General features: G+C 39.5%; 1 protein-coding gene across 1 annotated transcript; it reads right to left on the reverse strand.

Moving 5' to 3' along the window:
* Positions 1-5,616: 5,616 nt before the first annotated feature.
* LOC126012088 (transcription factor A, mitochondrial-like) lies at positions 5,617-7,060 on the reverse strand. Its single transcript, XM_049775895.1, is given in 2 exon segments — positions 5,617-6,571; positions 6,573-7,060. Coding segments are annotated over 2 exon segments (717 nt in total). The 5' UTR covers positions 7,008-7,060; the 3' UTR covers positions 5,617-6,289.
* Between the last annotated feature and the right edge of the window lie 7,607 nt (positions 7,061-14,667).

A 14,667-nucleotide genomic window follows, 5' to 3' on the forward strand; every position in this document is an offset into this window, starting at 1 on the left:
AAAAAGGGAGAAAGTGATACAGGAGATCACTTTACATTTGGGGAGAAACAGGATAAGAGGTATTGTTATATAGGTCTATACTTATGATGAAAGTATAGGCTTCCACATTGTCTTTTGAGATTTCCTTGTGAGGTGTAGAGTTCTTGCAGTGGGGGTCCTTTGGAGCTAGTTCCTGTGTCAAGCTACAGTCTCCGTTAGGGAGAGGTGATTAGGAGGGCCACACTGCATGAGTCTGTTGGGGTGTTGATAATATTTTCTTGCTGGGAACAAGGTGAGAGCTTGAGTGGGTGTCTCTTCACTTGGGTAGTGAGTACTGGCTCGTTGGGGTTGGAGGTCTGTCTTGATGCCTAATGGATTAAGAACTGAGGGTGAAGAGTTATAGTGTGGTGGGGATATTGGGGGTGGATTTGAGGGGTGAAGGAATAGTCGAATTTCTGGAGGAGGGAGAGGGGATAGTATATGGGAGGTGTTACATAGGGTATAGGTATGGGTTGTTTGTGGTTTAGCTTTGTCCCTTAAGGAGAATTCCTGTCTCTGTGTGCTCCTGCACACATATAAACATATAGAAGTTAGCTTAGGTGTATATTAATGTAGAGAGGTGTGGAATGCAAGAAGTGTGTTGAGTACTAAGTATAGTGTTTGTAAGGAAAGGAAACTAATAGATCAACTTTTGGGTATGTATATGTTTCGTGTCTTGAGTACTGACCATAGTGTTAGTGAGGTCTATCTATATAGGTGTTTACCCTTTACAATTTTGTCAACAGCACCCTATATGTCAGCTTTTTTTTTTCTATAGAGGAGGTAACCATGTGGTTTTTATTTGACATAGGTTGAGTTGATGATAGTGAGGAGGAGAAGGTGGGAGAAGAGGGAGACTAGAAGAGAGAACAGTAAAAACAATACAAACCAACAATCAAACACCACCAACAACAAAAAACCAAAGTAATGAGAAGAGAGGCTTAAGAGCAAGGGCATGTTAGTTTTGTTGAAAGGGTTTGATGTTTGGGCCCTGTGGTAAAAATCTGTAGGTCTCTGTTGTTGCTTCGATGATCTGGCTGGTCATGAGCTTCAGGTCCTAAAAGAAGACATAATCTAGAGATGAAGGGTATGTCAAAGACTTTTGTATGGCCATTTTCATGATTCAAGCAGAGTATGGTGCCTTGTGTGACTGATCACAGAGGTACCACCATAGGATGTTCACACTTTGCATCCAGGAACCCCTATGGACAGAAAAACTGAGAGGTTATTTTAAATGTGGTAAGGTTAAGGCATTCAAATATAATGTTTTGAAGTGTTTCCATTGGACTCAGTAAGTTCCCATCTTAATTTTTATCTGTAATCCTGTATAAGATCCCTAGTAAATTATTTTGGGCCTTGTAGTAAAACGATAATTACATACCTGTTCTCTCTATGCTGCTGTTTCTGCTGTTGCTCGTTTATTTATGATATAATGTGTAGTCGGGCTTTGTGTTGTTTCTCTCCCCTTTGTTTTGGGCTCTACTGCCCAGTATATGGTGATTATTACTTTGTTTGAGGTTTCTATCCTGTTAAACCCTGTTATTAAATTGCAGTGTATTGGTTGTATATCTGGTGTATATTTTAGGTACTTCAGAATAGTGCTATCATTCTGTGTGTATCTTTCATCTTCTGGCTTGCTTCGTTTAACATAATATGTTCTAGGCCCATCCACATTGCTGCAAAGTCTGTGATTGTATCATTTTTGGGTGCCATGTAATATTCCATTGTGTATAGATACCACATCTTAATGATCCACTCATCTGTTGTTGGACATCGAGGTTGGTTCCAAGACTTGGCTATTATACTGAGTGCTGCTATGAATAGTGGGGTACACACATATTTTAGGATGAATGTCCTTCCGACTTGGGGGTAGATACCTAAGAGAGCAATTCCTGGGTCAAATGGCAGCTCAATTATCAGTTCCTTGAGCACTTTCCAGAGTGTTCTTCATAGTGGTTGGACTAGGGGGCATTGCCACCAGCAGTGGATGAGAGTGCCTTTCATACCGCACCCCTGCTAACACAGATTGTTCCCATTATTTTTGATGTGAGCCATCCTCACTGGTGTAAGGTGGTACCTCATTGTTATCTTGATTTGGATTTCCCTAATGATGAGTGAAGGTGAGCATGTTTTCATGTGTTTGCTGGTCATCTTTTGGTCTTACTCGGAGAAGTATCTATTCATTTCATCTCCCCATTATTTTATGGCTTTATTTGGTTTTGGGGGACTCAACTTTCTGAGTGTTTTGTATATTCTGGTTATCAGCCCTTTATCTGATGTATTGAGTGCGAAAAATTTTTCCTATTCCGTTAACTGTCTTCTTGTTTTAAGTTGGGTTTTCTTCACCATGCAGAAGCTTCTTAGTTTGATATAATCCCATTTGTTTATGTTTGATGCTAAAATTCTTGCCATTGGTGTTCCATCCTCAAAGACTTTTTAATACATAGGTCTTCAAGTGTTTTGCCTATTTTTTCCTCAATAAACTTTATAAATTTTGATCTAACTTCAAGGTCTTTAATCCATTTTGAGTTGACTTTTGTATAAGGAGTGAAATATGGGTCATTTTTCAGTTTCTTAAGACTGTTTTTCCAGTTGTACCAACACTATTTGTTGAAGAGAATTTCTTTGTTCCATTTCAAGTTCTTGGCTCTATTGTCAAATATTAGTTGACTGTATATCTGGGGATTTATGTCTGGAAATTCTGTTCTAATCCACTGGTCTGAGGCTCTGTTTTTGTTCCAGTACCATGCTGTTTTGATCACTATGGCTTTATAGTATAGCTTCAGGTTAGGTAAAGAGATGCCACCCGGGGCCGGGCGGTGGCGCTAAAGGTAAGGTGCCTGCCTTGCCAGCGCTAGCCTTGGACGGACCACGGTTCGATCCCCCGGTGTCCCATATGGTCCCCCAAGCCAGGAGCAACTTCTGAGCACATAGCCAGGAGTAACCCCTGAGCGTTACCGGGTGTGGCCCAAAAAAAAAAAAAAAAAGAGATGCCACCCAACTTCTTGTTTTTCAGTACCTGTTTGGCTATCCTGGGTCTTTTGTGGTTCCAGATGAATTTTATTATTGATTATTCTAATTCTTTAAAGAATGATGTCTGAATTTGGATTGGTATTGCATTATATCTATATAAATGTTTGGGTAGGATAGTCATTGTGATTATGTTGATTCTACTTACCCATGAGCATGGGATGTTCTTCCTTTTCCTTAGATCCTCTTCTATTTATTTCTGAAGTGTTTTGAAATTTCCCTTGTACAGGTCCTTCACTTCTCTTGTAAGGTTGATTCCTAGGTACTTGATATTTTTTCAAACTATTTTAAATGGAATTGTATTTTTAATTTCTCTCTCCTCGATTTCATTATTTGTATAGAAAAATGCTACTGTCTTTTGTGTATTGACTTTGTAGCCAGCCACTTTGCTGTAATGATTAATTGTTTCTAGGAGTTTTACTGTGGACTCTTTAGGGTTTTCGATGTATATGATGATATCGTCTGCAAAAAGAGATAGTTTGAGTTCCTTTTTCCCAATTTGAATTCCTTTGATTCCTTTTTCTTGTCAGATTGCTATTGCAAGGACTTCTAAGATTATATTGAATAAGAGTGGAGAGAGTGAACAGCCTTGCCTAGTTCTGACCTTACTGGAAATGTGTCTAGTTTTTTGCCATTAAGGATAATGTTGGCTGTGGGTTTTTCATAGATTGCTATAACTATCTTGAGGAATGTTCCTTCTAACCCTATTTTGCTAAGTGTCTTCAACATGAAAGGGTGTTGGATTTTGTCAAATGCCTTCTCTGCATTGATTGATATGATCATGTGGTTTTTGTCTTTCTTGTTGTTGATGTGATGTATGATGTTGATTGATTTATGTATGTTGAACATACATGAAACTTTGCATTTCTGGGATAAAACCCACATGGTCATGGTGTGTGATCTTTTTGATGAAGTGCTGGATTCGTTTTGCTAAGATTTTGTTGAGTATCTTAGCATCTATGTTCATTAGAGAGATTGGTCTGTAGTTTTCTTTCTTAGTGGTGTCTTTGCCATCTTTGGGAAGGAGTGTGATATTAGCCTCATAAAAGGAGTTGGGGAGAATTTCTGTTTTTTCGATGGTTTGGAAGAGCCTGTGGAAAAGTGGTAGTAAGTCTGGGAATGTTTGATAGAATTCACCTGTAAATTCATCTGGGCCTGAACTTTTGTTCTTTTTTTTTTTTTTTTAAAGTTTTAAGGTTCATTTTTATCAAACAACAGCAAATAACAAAGTTCCAATTCCAGACTGTATAGATTTTTTTCATATCACAGTGTAATCTGAAACTAAGAATTACCTTTTTTTTTTTGCTAACACTGCAAGGCAACAGTTTGATGAGTTAACTTTTTTCATAAGACAAATATTCTAAATCAAAAAACACATAGAACAAACCACACAACTATTCATCAACTGAAACAAACATCAATGTGTTAAACACTAGTCATTCTATGGTATAGATCAGTTCCTAAAGCAGGGGTGGCGAACACGCAGCTCGGTCAAAATGAATGCGGCTCTTTGCCTCTTCTCATTATTTTGTAGACTGGCTCTTTGCCAAGTTTGGATTTTGTTCTGCTGCTTCTGAGGAGAGACCTCCGAGCGCGGAGTCCCGCCCATCTCCCATCCCTCGGAAACAACTGCACAGGCCAGCGAGGGGGGGGGGGGGGACGACCCGTGTGTCACATGTTGGGTCCCATCTTGCCATTAGTTCTTAGTTTGGAGGACGCAGAACACCCTCACCATCACTGCAGGATTTTGACCCTCATTCAAAATGGCAAGATGCAATATGTGTTTAATAGATTATTGTTAAAATTAGATGCTTTTTTGTGTTTGTCTGTTTTGGCAGGTCACTGCGTGGTGTGGCTCTCTGACTCTCACAGTTTAAAATTTTGGCTCTTTGTGTCGAACTTGTTCGCCACCCCTGTTCTAAAGGGTCAGACAGGAAATAATGCAAAGTTTTACAGTCTACTGTCTCTGCACTCACTATTCAACTTTGTCAAAGTAGCACAAAAACTGCCATGAAAAAATGTATGGCAGTGTTCTAATACTCTATTTATGGATAGTGATTTTCCTATTAATTTCAGTCTTAAACATTTTTTCCCAACCATTTAAAATCGAAAACACAACTATCAGCTCACTCAGCCAAGTTGGTTGCAATGCAAAATTTTCTTTAATTATGAGCTCTAAATCCATAAACCATAGAACTATTTTTCAGATCTTTCATTTTAAAATTTAAACCAGATAAGACAAGCCCCTCTACTTTCTGGAGAAGTACCCACATAAAAGAAAGTATTTCGAATATAAATTCCCACTTAAGAAAGGAAGGGGAAAAAGAAAAAAGAAAAGTTATATAGACTTTCACCTTAAAACATAATCTGGAAACATTTGAAATTTTTTTTTTTTTTTTTGTGGTTTTTGGGTCACACCCGGCAGTGCTCAGGGGTTATTCCTGGCTCCAGGCTCAGAAATTGCTCCTGGCAGGCACGGGAGGACCATATATGGGACGCCGGGATTCGAACCGATGACCTCCTGCATGAGAGGCAAACGCCTTACCTCCATGCTATCTCTCCGGCCCCACATTTGAAAATTTTATTCTATGCAATATAACAGTATGCATAGATTTAGTACATAATTTCTTGACTTCTACTTTCGAAAAAAAAGAAGAGGAAAAGGTTTTTAAATCTCTCCATCCCTTTTATAAAATACTGCAACTGAAACCACAAATCTAATTCCTTGCAGGTACAAGCATCAACCTTGAACACAATATGAAGTAGACCTATGAATTAAAATTGACCTAGATGAGTTTTAAGGAGTCTCCAAAAAAATGCACAATTGTTCCACAGAACACTATGATTTCTATACTTTGAAATATCTGAATAGGAAACTCCCGTCTCCATAATATAAGGAAACAAGAATATTTTCCATAGTTAGCAAGTATAAAAAGAAGTTCACAGTTTTATTTACCTTTATCAAAGGTAAAATGATTTCACTGAACATTCCAGGAATTATTCTGTCCTTCAGTAGTTTCTGAACACAAATTTCATGTGAAATGTTTATCTGTTGAGATTTCCAAAGCAAGAAACTAATACAAAATGTATTCAACTCTCAGAGGGTCATAGGCTGGGGGAAGAAATTTTAAATATAAATGCTTGCCAACTTTTTCCTTTCTAATTTGACAACAGCTTCAGACTTTGAGAACTAGTTAGTTTCTTGAGTGTATTCATTATAAACCTGACTCAATCCTTAAATTTAACGACTTCCACCGTCCTGTTTGGCTGAGGACTTTCTTTTAAAACGGATAAGATCCTGTCGTCCAGCTTCGGTCATTTGTTCCTCCCAAACTTTCATTTCGTTATCATAACGGATTTTATCATCTTCAGCACGTTGGATATACTCTTGTTTTTCAGCGCTAGAAAGAATTTTCCAGTTTTCATTTACAGCTTTCATCTTTTTCTGTGCTGACTCATCCTGAATCTCTTGAAATCTTTCAGCTACAAAAATGTTGTAAGCTGTGCGAGGTCTCTTTGGCTTGCTTCCCAAGCGCTGTTAACTCTCTCTTTGTCACGTTTTTCTTTTTCAAAAGTTTTTGCATCCTTTTTTCTTCCAAGGAGGCAAGCTGATCTGGAGTTAGCTGTTTTTTAATTCTGTCCAGTTCTTTTTTGTATGCATCCCATTCGACCCTATAAGCATCTTCATATACTTTTTTCTCGGATTCAGGAAGTTCCTTCCATACTTGGCTCATTATTTTAAATAGTTCTCTATATTTTACATCTGGGTTCTGAGCTTTCAATGACGGTAGCCGTTCTTGGGAAAAACGAAGATAAGAAGTCATGGGCTTCTTGGGATAACCAGTCGAGGAGGAAAACCATCTCGGGACATAGACAAAACTGCGGGGCCTGCGCAGACGACTTCCACAGCCCGAGCACAGGTCCCTGAGGACGCTCCACACGCCTCGGAGCAAAGCCATGGCCCGCAAGCAACCGCGCGACACGGGTCTCGAACCCGCGGCCCCGACGAGGACAAGGTTGCAGAAGATCGAGACCTAGCAGGGTTTATTATCCTGCCCACCACTCGCGAGGCATGCTGGGTAGCGGCTGAACTTTTGTTCTTAATTAGTTTCTTAATAACATCTTCAATTTCCTCTGAAGTGATTGATTTGTTTAGGATTTCTAGATCTTCCTTTTCCAGTCTCGGAAGATGGTATTTTCCCAGGAATCTGTCGATTTCTACTGGGTTCTCTAGCCTAACTGAATATAGTTTTTTCATAATATTATCTCATGATATGTTGTATCTCTTGGTGTTCTATTGTAATCTCTCCCATTTCATTTGTTATCCTACTGATTTGGATATTTTTCCTCTTTTTTTTTTTGGTGAATTTTGCCAGTGGTTTGTTTATCTTGTTTATTTTTTCAAAAAACCAGCTCTTGGTCTCATTGATTTTTTTGTATTGTTTTCTTAGTTTTTATGTTTTTTATTTCTGCTCTGGTTTTTACTATTTCTTGCCTTCTGGTTGTCGTTGGCTCTCTTTGCTGCTGTTGTTCCAATTCCTTGAGATGATCTGTTAAACTGTTGATTTTGTCATTTTCCTCTTTCTCGACATATGCCTGTATTGCTATGAGTTTCCCCCTAATTACTGCTTTTGCTGTGTCCCACAAATTTTGACAAGTTTTCTCTTCATTATTGTTTGTCTCAAGGAATCTTTTTATTTCTTCCTTGAGTTGCTCTTTGATCCAGCTGTTGTTGAGCAGCACGTTGTTTAATCTCCAGGTATTAGTTTCTCTCCATTGCTTCTTCTTTTAGTTAATTTTGACCTCTGTTGCATAGTGATCTGATAGGGTTCTTCTAATGATCTTTACAATTGTGGTCTTATATAGGTTAGATTTGTATCCTACGACATGGTCTATTCTGGAAAATGTTCCCTGTGCGCTTGAGAACAATGTGTATTCTGTTTTCTGGGGGTGGAGGGCCCTATATAAATCTATTAGCCCTAGATCTTCTAATTTTTCATTTAGGGCTCTTATTTCTTTTCTTCTTTTCTGTTTGGTGGATCTATGCAGTGGTGATAGTGGGGTATTGAAATCTCCTAGTATTATCACATTTCCCTTCATGTGTTTCTCCAGGTTAGTGAGCAACTGCCTCACATATTTTGCTGACTCTACATTATGTGCATAAATATTGATCAGGGTTAGTACCTCTTGATTTATTGTTCCCCTGATTAGTATGTAGTGACCGTCTTTGTCTCTGATCACTTTCTCGAGGTTGAATGGAATTTAATCTGATATAAGAATGACAGTCCCTGCTCTTTTTGTTTTCAATTGGCTTGAAAGATTGATTTCCATCCTTTTATTCTAATCCTGTGCTTGTCCTGTTGTTGTAGGTGTGTTTCTTGCAGGCAGCAAAAGTTTGGTTTATGATTTCTAATCCAATTCTCTACTATGTGTGTCTCTTAATGGAAAAGTTTAGCCCGTTAACATTTAGGAAGATTATTGACAGAGAGGGCTGTTGTGCAGTTGTGTTGTTTAGGGTGGTTGTTGTTACAATCAGGGATTTGGATTATGTAGTTTGTCTCTGAGTAGGTTGTTTAGGATTCATTTTGTTTGCACAAATACTGCAAGCTTGTTTTTGTTTGAGAATGTTTTTAAGCTACCATCCCATATGAATGACAGTTTTGCTGGGTATTGTACCCTAGGCTGGAAATTTTTTTTATTCAGTCGTTTAAATATTTCATTCCACTGTCTTCTTGCTTGAATTGTTTCAAATGGGAGATCTGGTTTGATTCTGATGTCCCTTTCTTTGTACTTGAGGTTCCCTTTTTCCCTTATTGCTTTAAGGAGTCATCTTTCTCTTTTTTTGCCATTTGGATTATTATATGTCTTGGTGTTGTTTTATTAGGGTCTATTTCATTAGGGACTCTTTTCACTTTCTGAATTTGCAGGGAGTCCTCTTTCCAAAGGGTGGGGAAGTTTTCTGCTATTATTTCCCTAACTACTTGGTCTTCCCCTTTCCCTGTTTCCTCCCCTTCTGGTATACCTACAATTCTTAGATTATTTCTTTTGTCTTTGTTCATTAATTACTGGACTTTTCCTTCAGTGCCTTGCCTCTTAATTCCTTGTTGGTTTCTTGGTTATTTTTGGTTTGCATTTTTCCTTCAAGTACTACTATGTGCTTCTCCATCTCTGTGATTCTGCTCGTCTGGGTTTTTATGGTGTCTGCTAATTCCTTTAATCGCTTTTGTATGGAGTCTCTCATATTCTGTATTAGATCTTCTTTATTTGGCTAATTTGTTCCTCCATGTATTTCTTGTACTTGGTGCTAGTGATTCTCTCATTTCCTGTACCATGTCTTGCATTTCCTTTCTCATGGCTGCTTTTTAATCTTCAGCTCTTGGATCTGTGCATTTTGGTGGACTTGGGAACTTAGTAGGAGTTCTCTCTGTATCTCCAGCTGTTAGGATCCTCCTAAGTTTACCCAGGTTTTTATGCATTTATTGGTGTAGCTTGGAGAGCAGTGCCTTCTCATTTCAGCCTGTTTTTTGCTCCCTGAGATGTGGGGCTGGGTCCCTTCTCTGGATTGCAGCTCTGGGTGGGACTGTTGGTTGGTCTGGCTGAAGTTTGGCCTCTAGCGTTCCCTCTAGTGGGAGCCTGGTTAGTGTTCCCCCTCTTGCTGCCAGCCAGTGCAGTACTGCACCTGGCCACAATGTTGTGGGGCGCTGTTGAGCCTGGCTCCTTTGCCCTCCTCCCCTACCTGGAAGTCCGTGGAGCGCCTTGTCCTCCAGGCCTCTGTCGGAAAAGCCTCTCGTCTATTGTTCCTATCTTGTCCCAGCGGAGGGCACTGGAGACCTTGGAGAGGTGTCCGGGGGGTGGGGCAGAGGCAGCGGAAAGTCCCCTTGTGCCATCCCAGGAAACCTCACAGATGCGATGGAGGGACGGGGGGGGGGGGGGGGGGTCAGAGGCAAAGGAGGGTCCCCTGGCGAGTGCTGCCTGAGAAACCTCACAACCTACCTTTTGCCGTCCCGGGAAAGCTCACAGATGGGATTGGGTGGGGGGGCAGAGGCAAAGGAAGGTCACCTGGCGAGTGCTGGCCGGAAAAGCTTACAGACACGTAGGGTGGGGGGTGGAGGCAAAGGAAGGTCCCCTGACTAATGACGCTCCTCACAACCTCACAACATAACTTTTAAAATCCCTTCTTCAATGGACTACCAAAACAAAAATTCATTAGTAAACCCATAACATTTTCATTGGATCATCTGAATGGGGCAAGTTTAGAATGAGGGTTGATTTTTTTTTTTTTTTTTGATTTTTGGGTCACGTCTAGCAGCACTCAGGGGTTACTCCTGGCTTCACGCTCAGAAATTGCTTCTGGCAGGCTTGGGGGACCATATAGGATGCCGGGATTTGAATCAATGACCTTCTGCATGAAAGGCAAACGCCTTACCTCCATGCTATCTCTCTGGCCCCATGAGGGTTGATTTTTATCAAAACAGAAACCATTAATATAATATCATATCTATAAGAATTTCCAGACTTATCAAAAATAAAAGCCTTTATTAATAAATAGATCATTTAATATAAATGTTCAAGAAACAAATTATTCTTACCTTTAATTGATTCTGAGCTTAAATATATGAATTTAAATATTTTATACTGTTCATTCATTTTACAGTTAAGAAGTTTTCTTGCTTTTTTTTTTTTTGCTGGAGTTGTGGATAAGAGACTTTGGCTGGTCCCCTAAAGCTTGGCAGATATTTTTGGGGCTTCCCCGGGCTTGCATCTACCTGGGAACTTTGATCTTCTCTGGCATTCATCCCCTGACGGCTTGCCTCAGCTGAGGTGAGTGTTTGGGGGTCGGAGTTGCGGATAAGGCTGACTGCTGGGCCCCCTAGGCTCGGGAGACATTTTGGGACCTTCCCCAGCCTGCATCAACCTGGAAACTTTGATCTTCTTTGGCATTAATCCCTTCAAGGTGTGCCTCGGCTGAGGTGTGTCTTTTTGCTGGAGTTGTGGATAAGAGATTTTGGCTGGTCCCCTAAAGCTTGGCAGACATTTTGGGGCTTCCCCGGGCTTGCATCAACCTGGGAACTTTGATCTTCTCTGGCATTCATCCCCTGATGGCTTGCCTCGGCTGAGGTGAGTGTTTGGGGGCCGGAGTTGCGGATAAAGGAGCGCGGCAAAGCGCACTCCACCTAGCCAATGAGTACCACCACAGCATGTAGAAAAACCCACAGCGTAAGTGTGACAATGGGGAGACTACGCAGACCAACTTCAACCATAGAGAATGAAGATGGAAACTCTGATGACCCAACAATGGCCAACTACCTAAGCAGTCTTTCAGAAATGGAGTTTAGAGAAGAAATATGAAGGTTGCTCACAGAAATCAAAGAAAGTATAAATCAGAACACTAATAAAAATGAAGAGAATATAAAGATAGAAATCAGAAAACTCCCAACTGAAATATCAGGTCAGATAACAGGTCTGAAAAACTCAGTAGATGAATTGAAGAACATAATGGATGAGATATCCAACAGGTTAAAAGCAGCTGAGGACAGAATTAGTGCTTTAGAAGACGAGATGCATAACAACTTTACACAGCAGAAGAGATTGGAAAAAAGTACCAGCTAAAAAAGACACCAGGAGAAACACCCCAAGACACATCCTAGTCACCATGATGAAACCCACAGATAGAGATAGAATACTGCAAGCAGCAAGATCAAAAAGGGAAATTACATTCCAGGGAGCATCCTTGAAATTTACAGCAGACCTGTCACCAGAAACACTCAAGGCCAGAAGGCAGTGGTGGGATATAGTGACAAAACTCAATGAAATAAATGCTTCGCCAAGAGTACTGCACCCAGCAAAATTCACTTTCAGGTTTGAAGGATGTATACATGGCTTCACAGATAAACAACAGCTCAAAAACTTTGCAGACTCAAAACCAGCCTTAAAAGAAAAACTGAAAGATCTATTCTAAAAACAAGACAGAACAAATAACACACCAAACTTCTACACAAAGATGGCAATAAATCCCATGACAATTATTTCTCTCAATGTCAATGGACTAAATGCACCAGTTAAGAGGCACAGAGTGGCGAAATGGATCAAAAAACTGAAGCCAACCTTCTGCTGTCTACAAGAAACACACCTGAATAGTCATAATAAACATAGACTCAAAATCAAAGGCTGGAGGAAAATCATTCAAGCAAACAACACCCTTAAAAAAGCGGGGCTGGCCATACTAATATCAGATGACACAAACTTTATACACAGAAAAGTTGTAAGGGACAAAGATGGATATTATGTACTAATCAAGGGATTTGTACAGCAAGAAGAAATCACTCTCCTAAACATATACACACCAAATGAGGGACCAGCAAAGTATTTAATACAATTGTTGACAAATCTGAAGAAGGATATCAATAATAACAACACAATAATTGTGGGAGACCTGAACACAGGCTTGTCAACACTTGATAGGTCAACCAAATGGAAACCCAACAAAAATATACTAGACCTGAAAAGAGAAATGGAAGAAAAAGGCCTAGTACATATATAAAGGGCACTCCATCCTCAGAAACCTGGATACACATTCTTTTCCAATGTACATGGATCATTCTCCAGGATAGATCACGTGCTGGGACATAAAACATACCTCCATAAAATAAAAAAGATAGACATTTTGCAGGCTACCTTTGCTGACTACAAGGCTCTGAAGTTAGATGTGAACTGCAAAGGGACACAGAAGAAAAAACTTAACACCTGGAAGTTAAACAGCATCATACTCAATAACCAGTGGGTCCGATATGAAATCAAGGAGGAAATCAAAAGGTTCCTGGAAACAAATGACAATAAGGACACAAACTATCAGAACTTATGGGACACAGCAAAAGCAGTACTGAGAGGAAAATTTATAGCTTTGCAAGCACACATTAGGAAGGAAGAAGGAGCTTACCTGAGTAGCTTAATGACACAGCTAATGGAACTAGAAAGTGCTAAACAAAAGGACCAACAAAGGAAATAACAAAGCTGAGAGCAGAAATCAACAAAGTGGAAACCCAAAAAACAATCCGAAAGATCAACGAAAGCAGAAGTTGGTTCTTTGAAAAAAATAAACAAGATTGATAGACCATTGGCAAAACTCACAAAGCAAATGAGAGAGAGAAACTTGATAACACGTATTAGAAATGAAAAAGGGGAGATCACTACAGATACTGCAGAGATTCAAAGGGTATTCAGAGAATACTTTGAGAAACTCTATGCCACTAAATATGAGAACCTGGAAGAAATGGATACATTTCTGAACTCATATAACCTTCCACGGTTGAATAAAGAAGAGGTAGCATATCTAAACACCCCCATTACTATTGAGGAAATTAAAACTGTAATCAAAAATTTGCCCAAAAACAAAAGGCCAGGCCCTGATGGATTCACAAATAAATTCTTTCAAACCTTTCAAGAGGAACTACTACCAATCCTGGCCAGGCTCTTTTATGAAATTGAAAAAACAGGAACACTTCCAAATAGCTTTTATGAAGCCAACATCACCTTAATACCAAAACCTGATAGAGAAGCTGCCAAAAAAGAAAATTACAGACCAATATCCCTGATGAACACAGATGCAAAGATCCTCAACAAAATTTTGGCGAACAGGATCCAGTGCCTCATCAAGAAGATCATTCACTTTGATCAAGTAGGTTTCATCCCAGGAATGCAAGGCTGGTTTAACATCCGTAAATCTATCAATATAATACACAACATAAACAACAACAAAAAAAAAATCACATGGTCATATCAATAGATGCAGAAAAAGCATTTGATAAGGTTCAACACCCATCCCATTCTTGATGAAAACTCTCAGCAAGATAGGAATAAAAGGAACCTTTCTCAATATAGTCAAAGCCATCTACCAGAAGCCAGTGGCAAATATTATCCTCAATGGAGAAAAACTAAAATCCCTCCCTCTAAATTCTGGTACAAGACAAGGCTGTCCTCTCTCACCACTCCTATTCAACATAGTACTGGAAGTACTTGCTATTGCGATTAGGCAAGAAAAAGATATCAAGGGAATCCAGATAGAAAAGGAAGAAGTCAAGCTCTCACTGTTTGCAGATGACATGATACTCTACTTAGAAAACCCTAAAGACTCTACCAAAAAGCTTCTAGAAATAATAGATTCATATAGCAAAGTGGCAGCCTACAAAATAACACACAAAAATCAGTGGCCTTTTTATACACTAATAATGATAGGGAAGAAATGGACATTAAGAGAACAATCCCATTCACATTAGTTCCACACAAACTCAAATATCTTGGAGTCAACCTGACTAAAGATGTGAAGGATCTATACAAAGAAAACTACAAAACACTGCTCCAAGAAATAAGAGAGGACACGCGGAAATGGAAACACATACCATGCTCATGGATCGGCAGGATCAACATTAAAATGGCAATACTTCCAAAAGCATTGTACAGATTTAACGCGATTCCTCTGAAGATACCCATGACATTCTTCAAAGAAGTGGATCAAATACTTCTGAAATTCATCTTGAACAACAAACAACCTCGAATAGCTAAAGCACTCCTTGGGAAAAGGAATATTGGAGGCATTACTTTCCCCAATTTTCAGCTGTATTA

Source organism: Suncus etruscus, chromosome 6, assembly GCF_024139225.1.
Source record: "Suncus etruscus isolate mSunEtr1 chromosome 6, mSunEtr1.pri.cur, whole genome shotgun sequence".
NCBI classification, from domain to species: Eukaryota; Metazoa; Chordata; class Mammalia; order Eulipotyphla; family Soricidae; genus Suncus; species Suncus etruscus.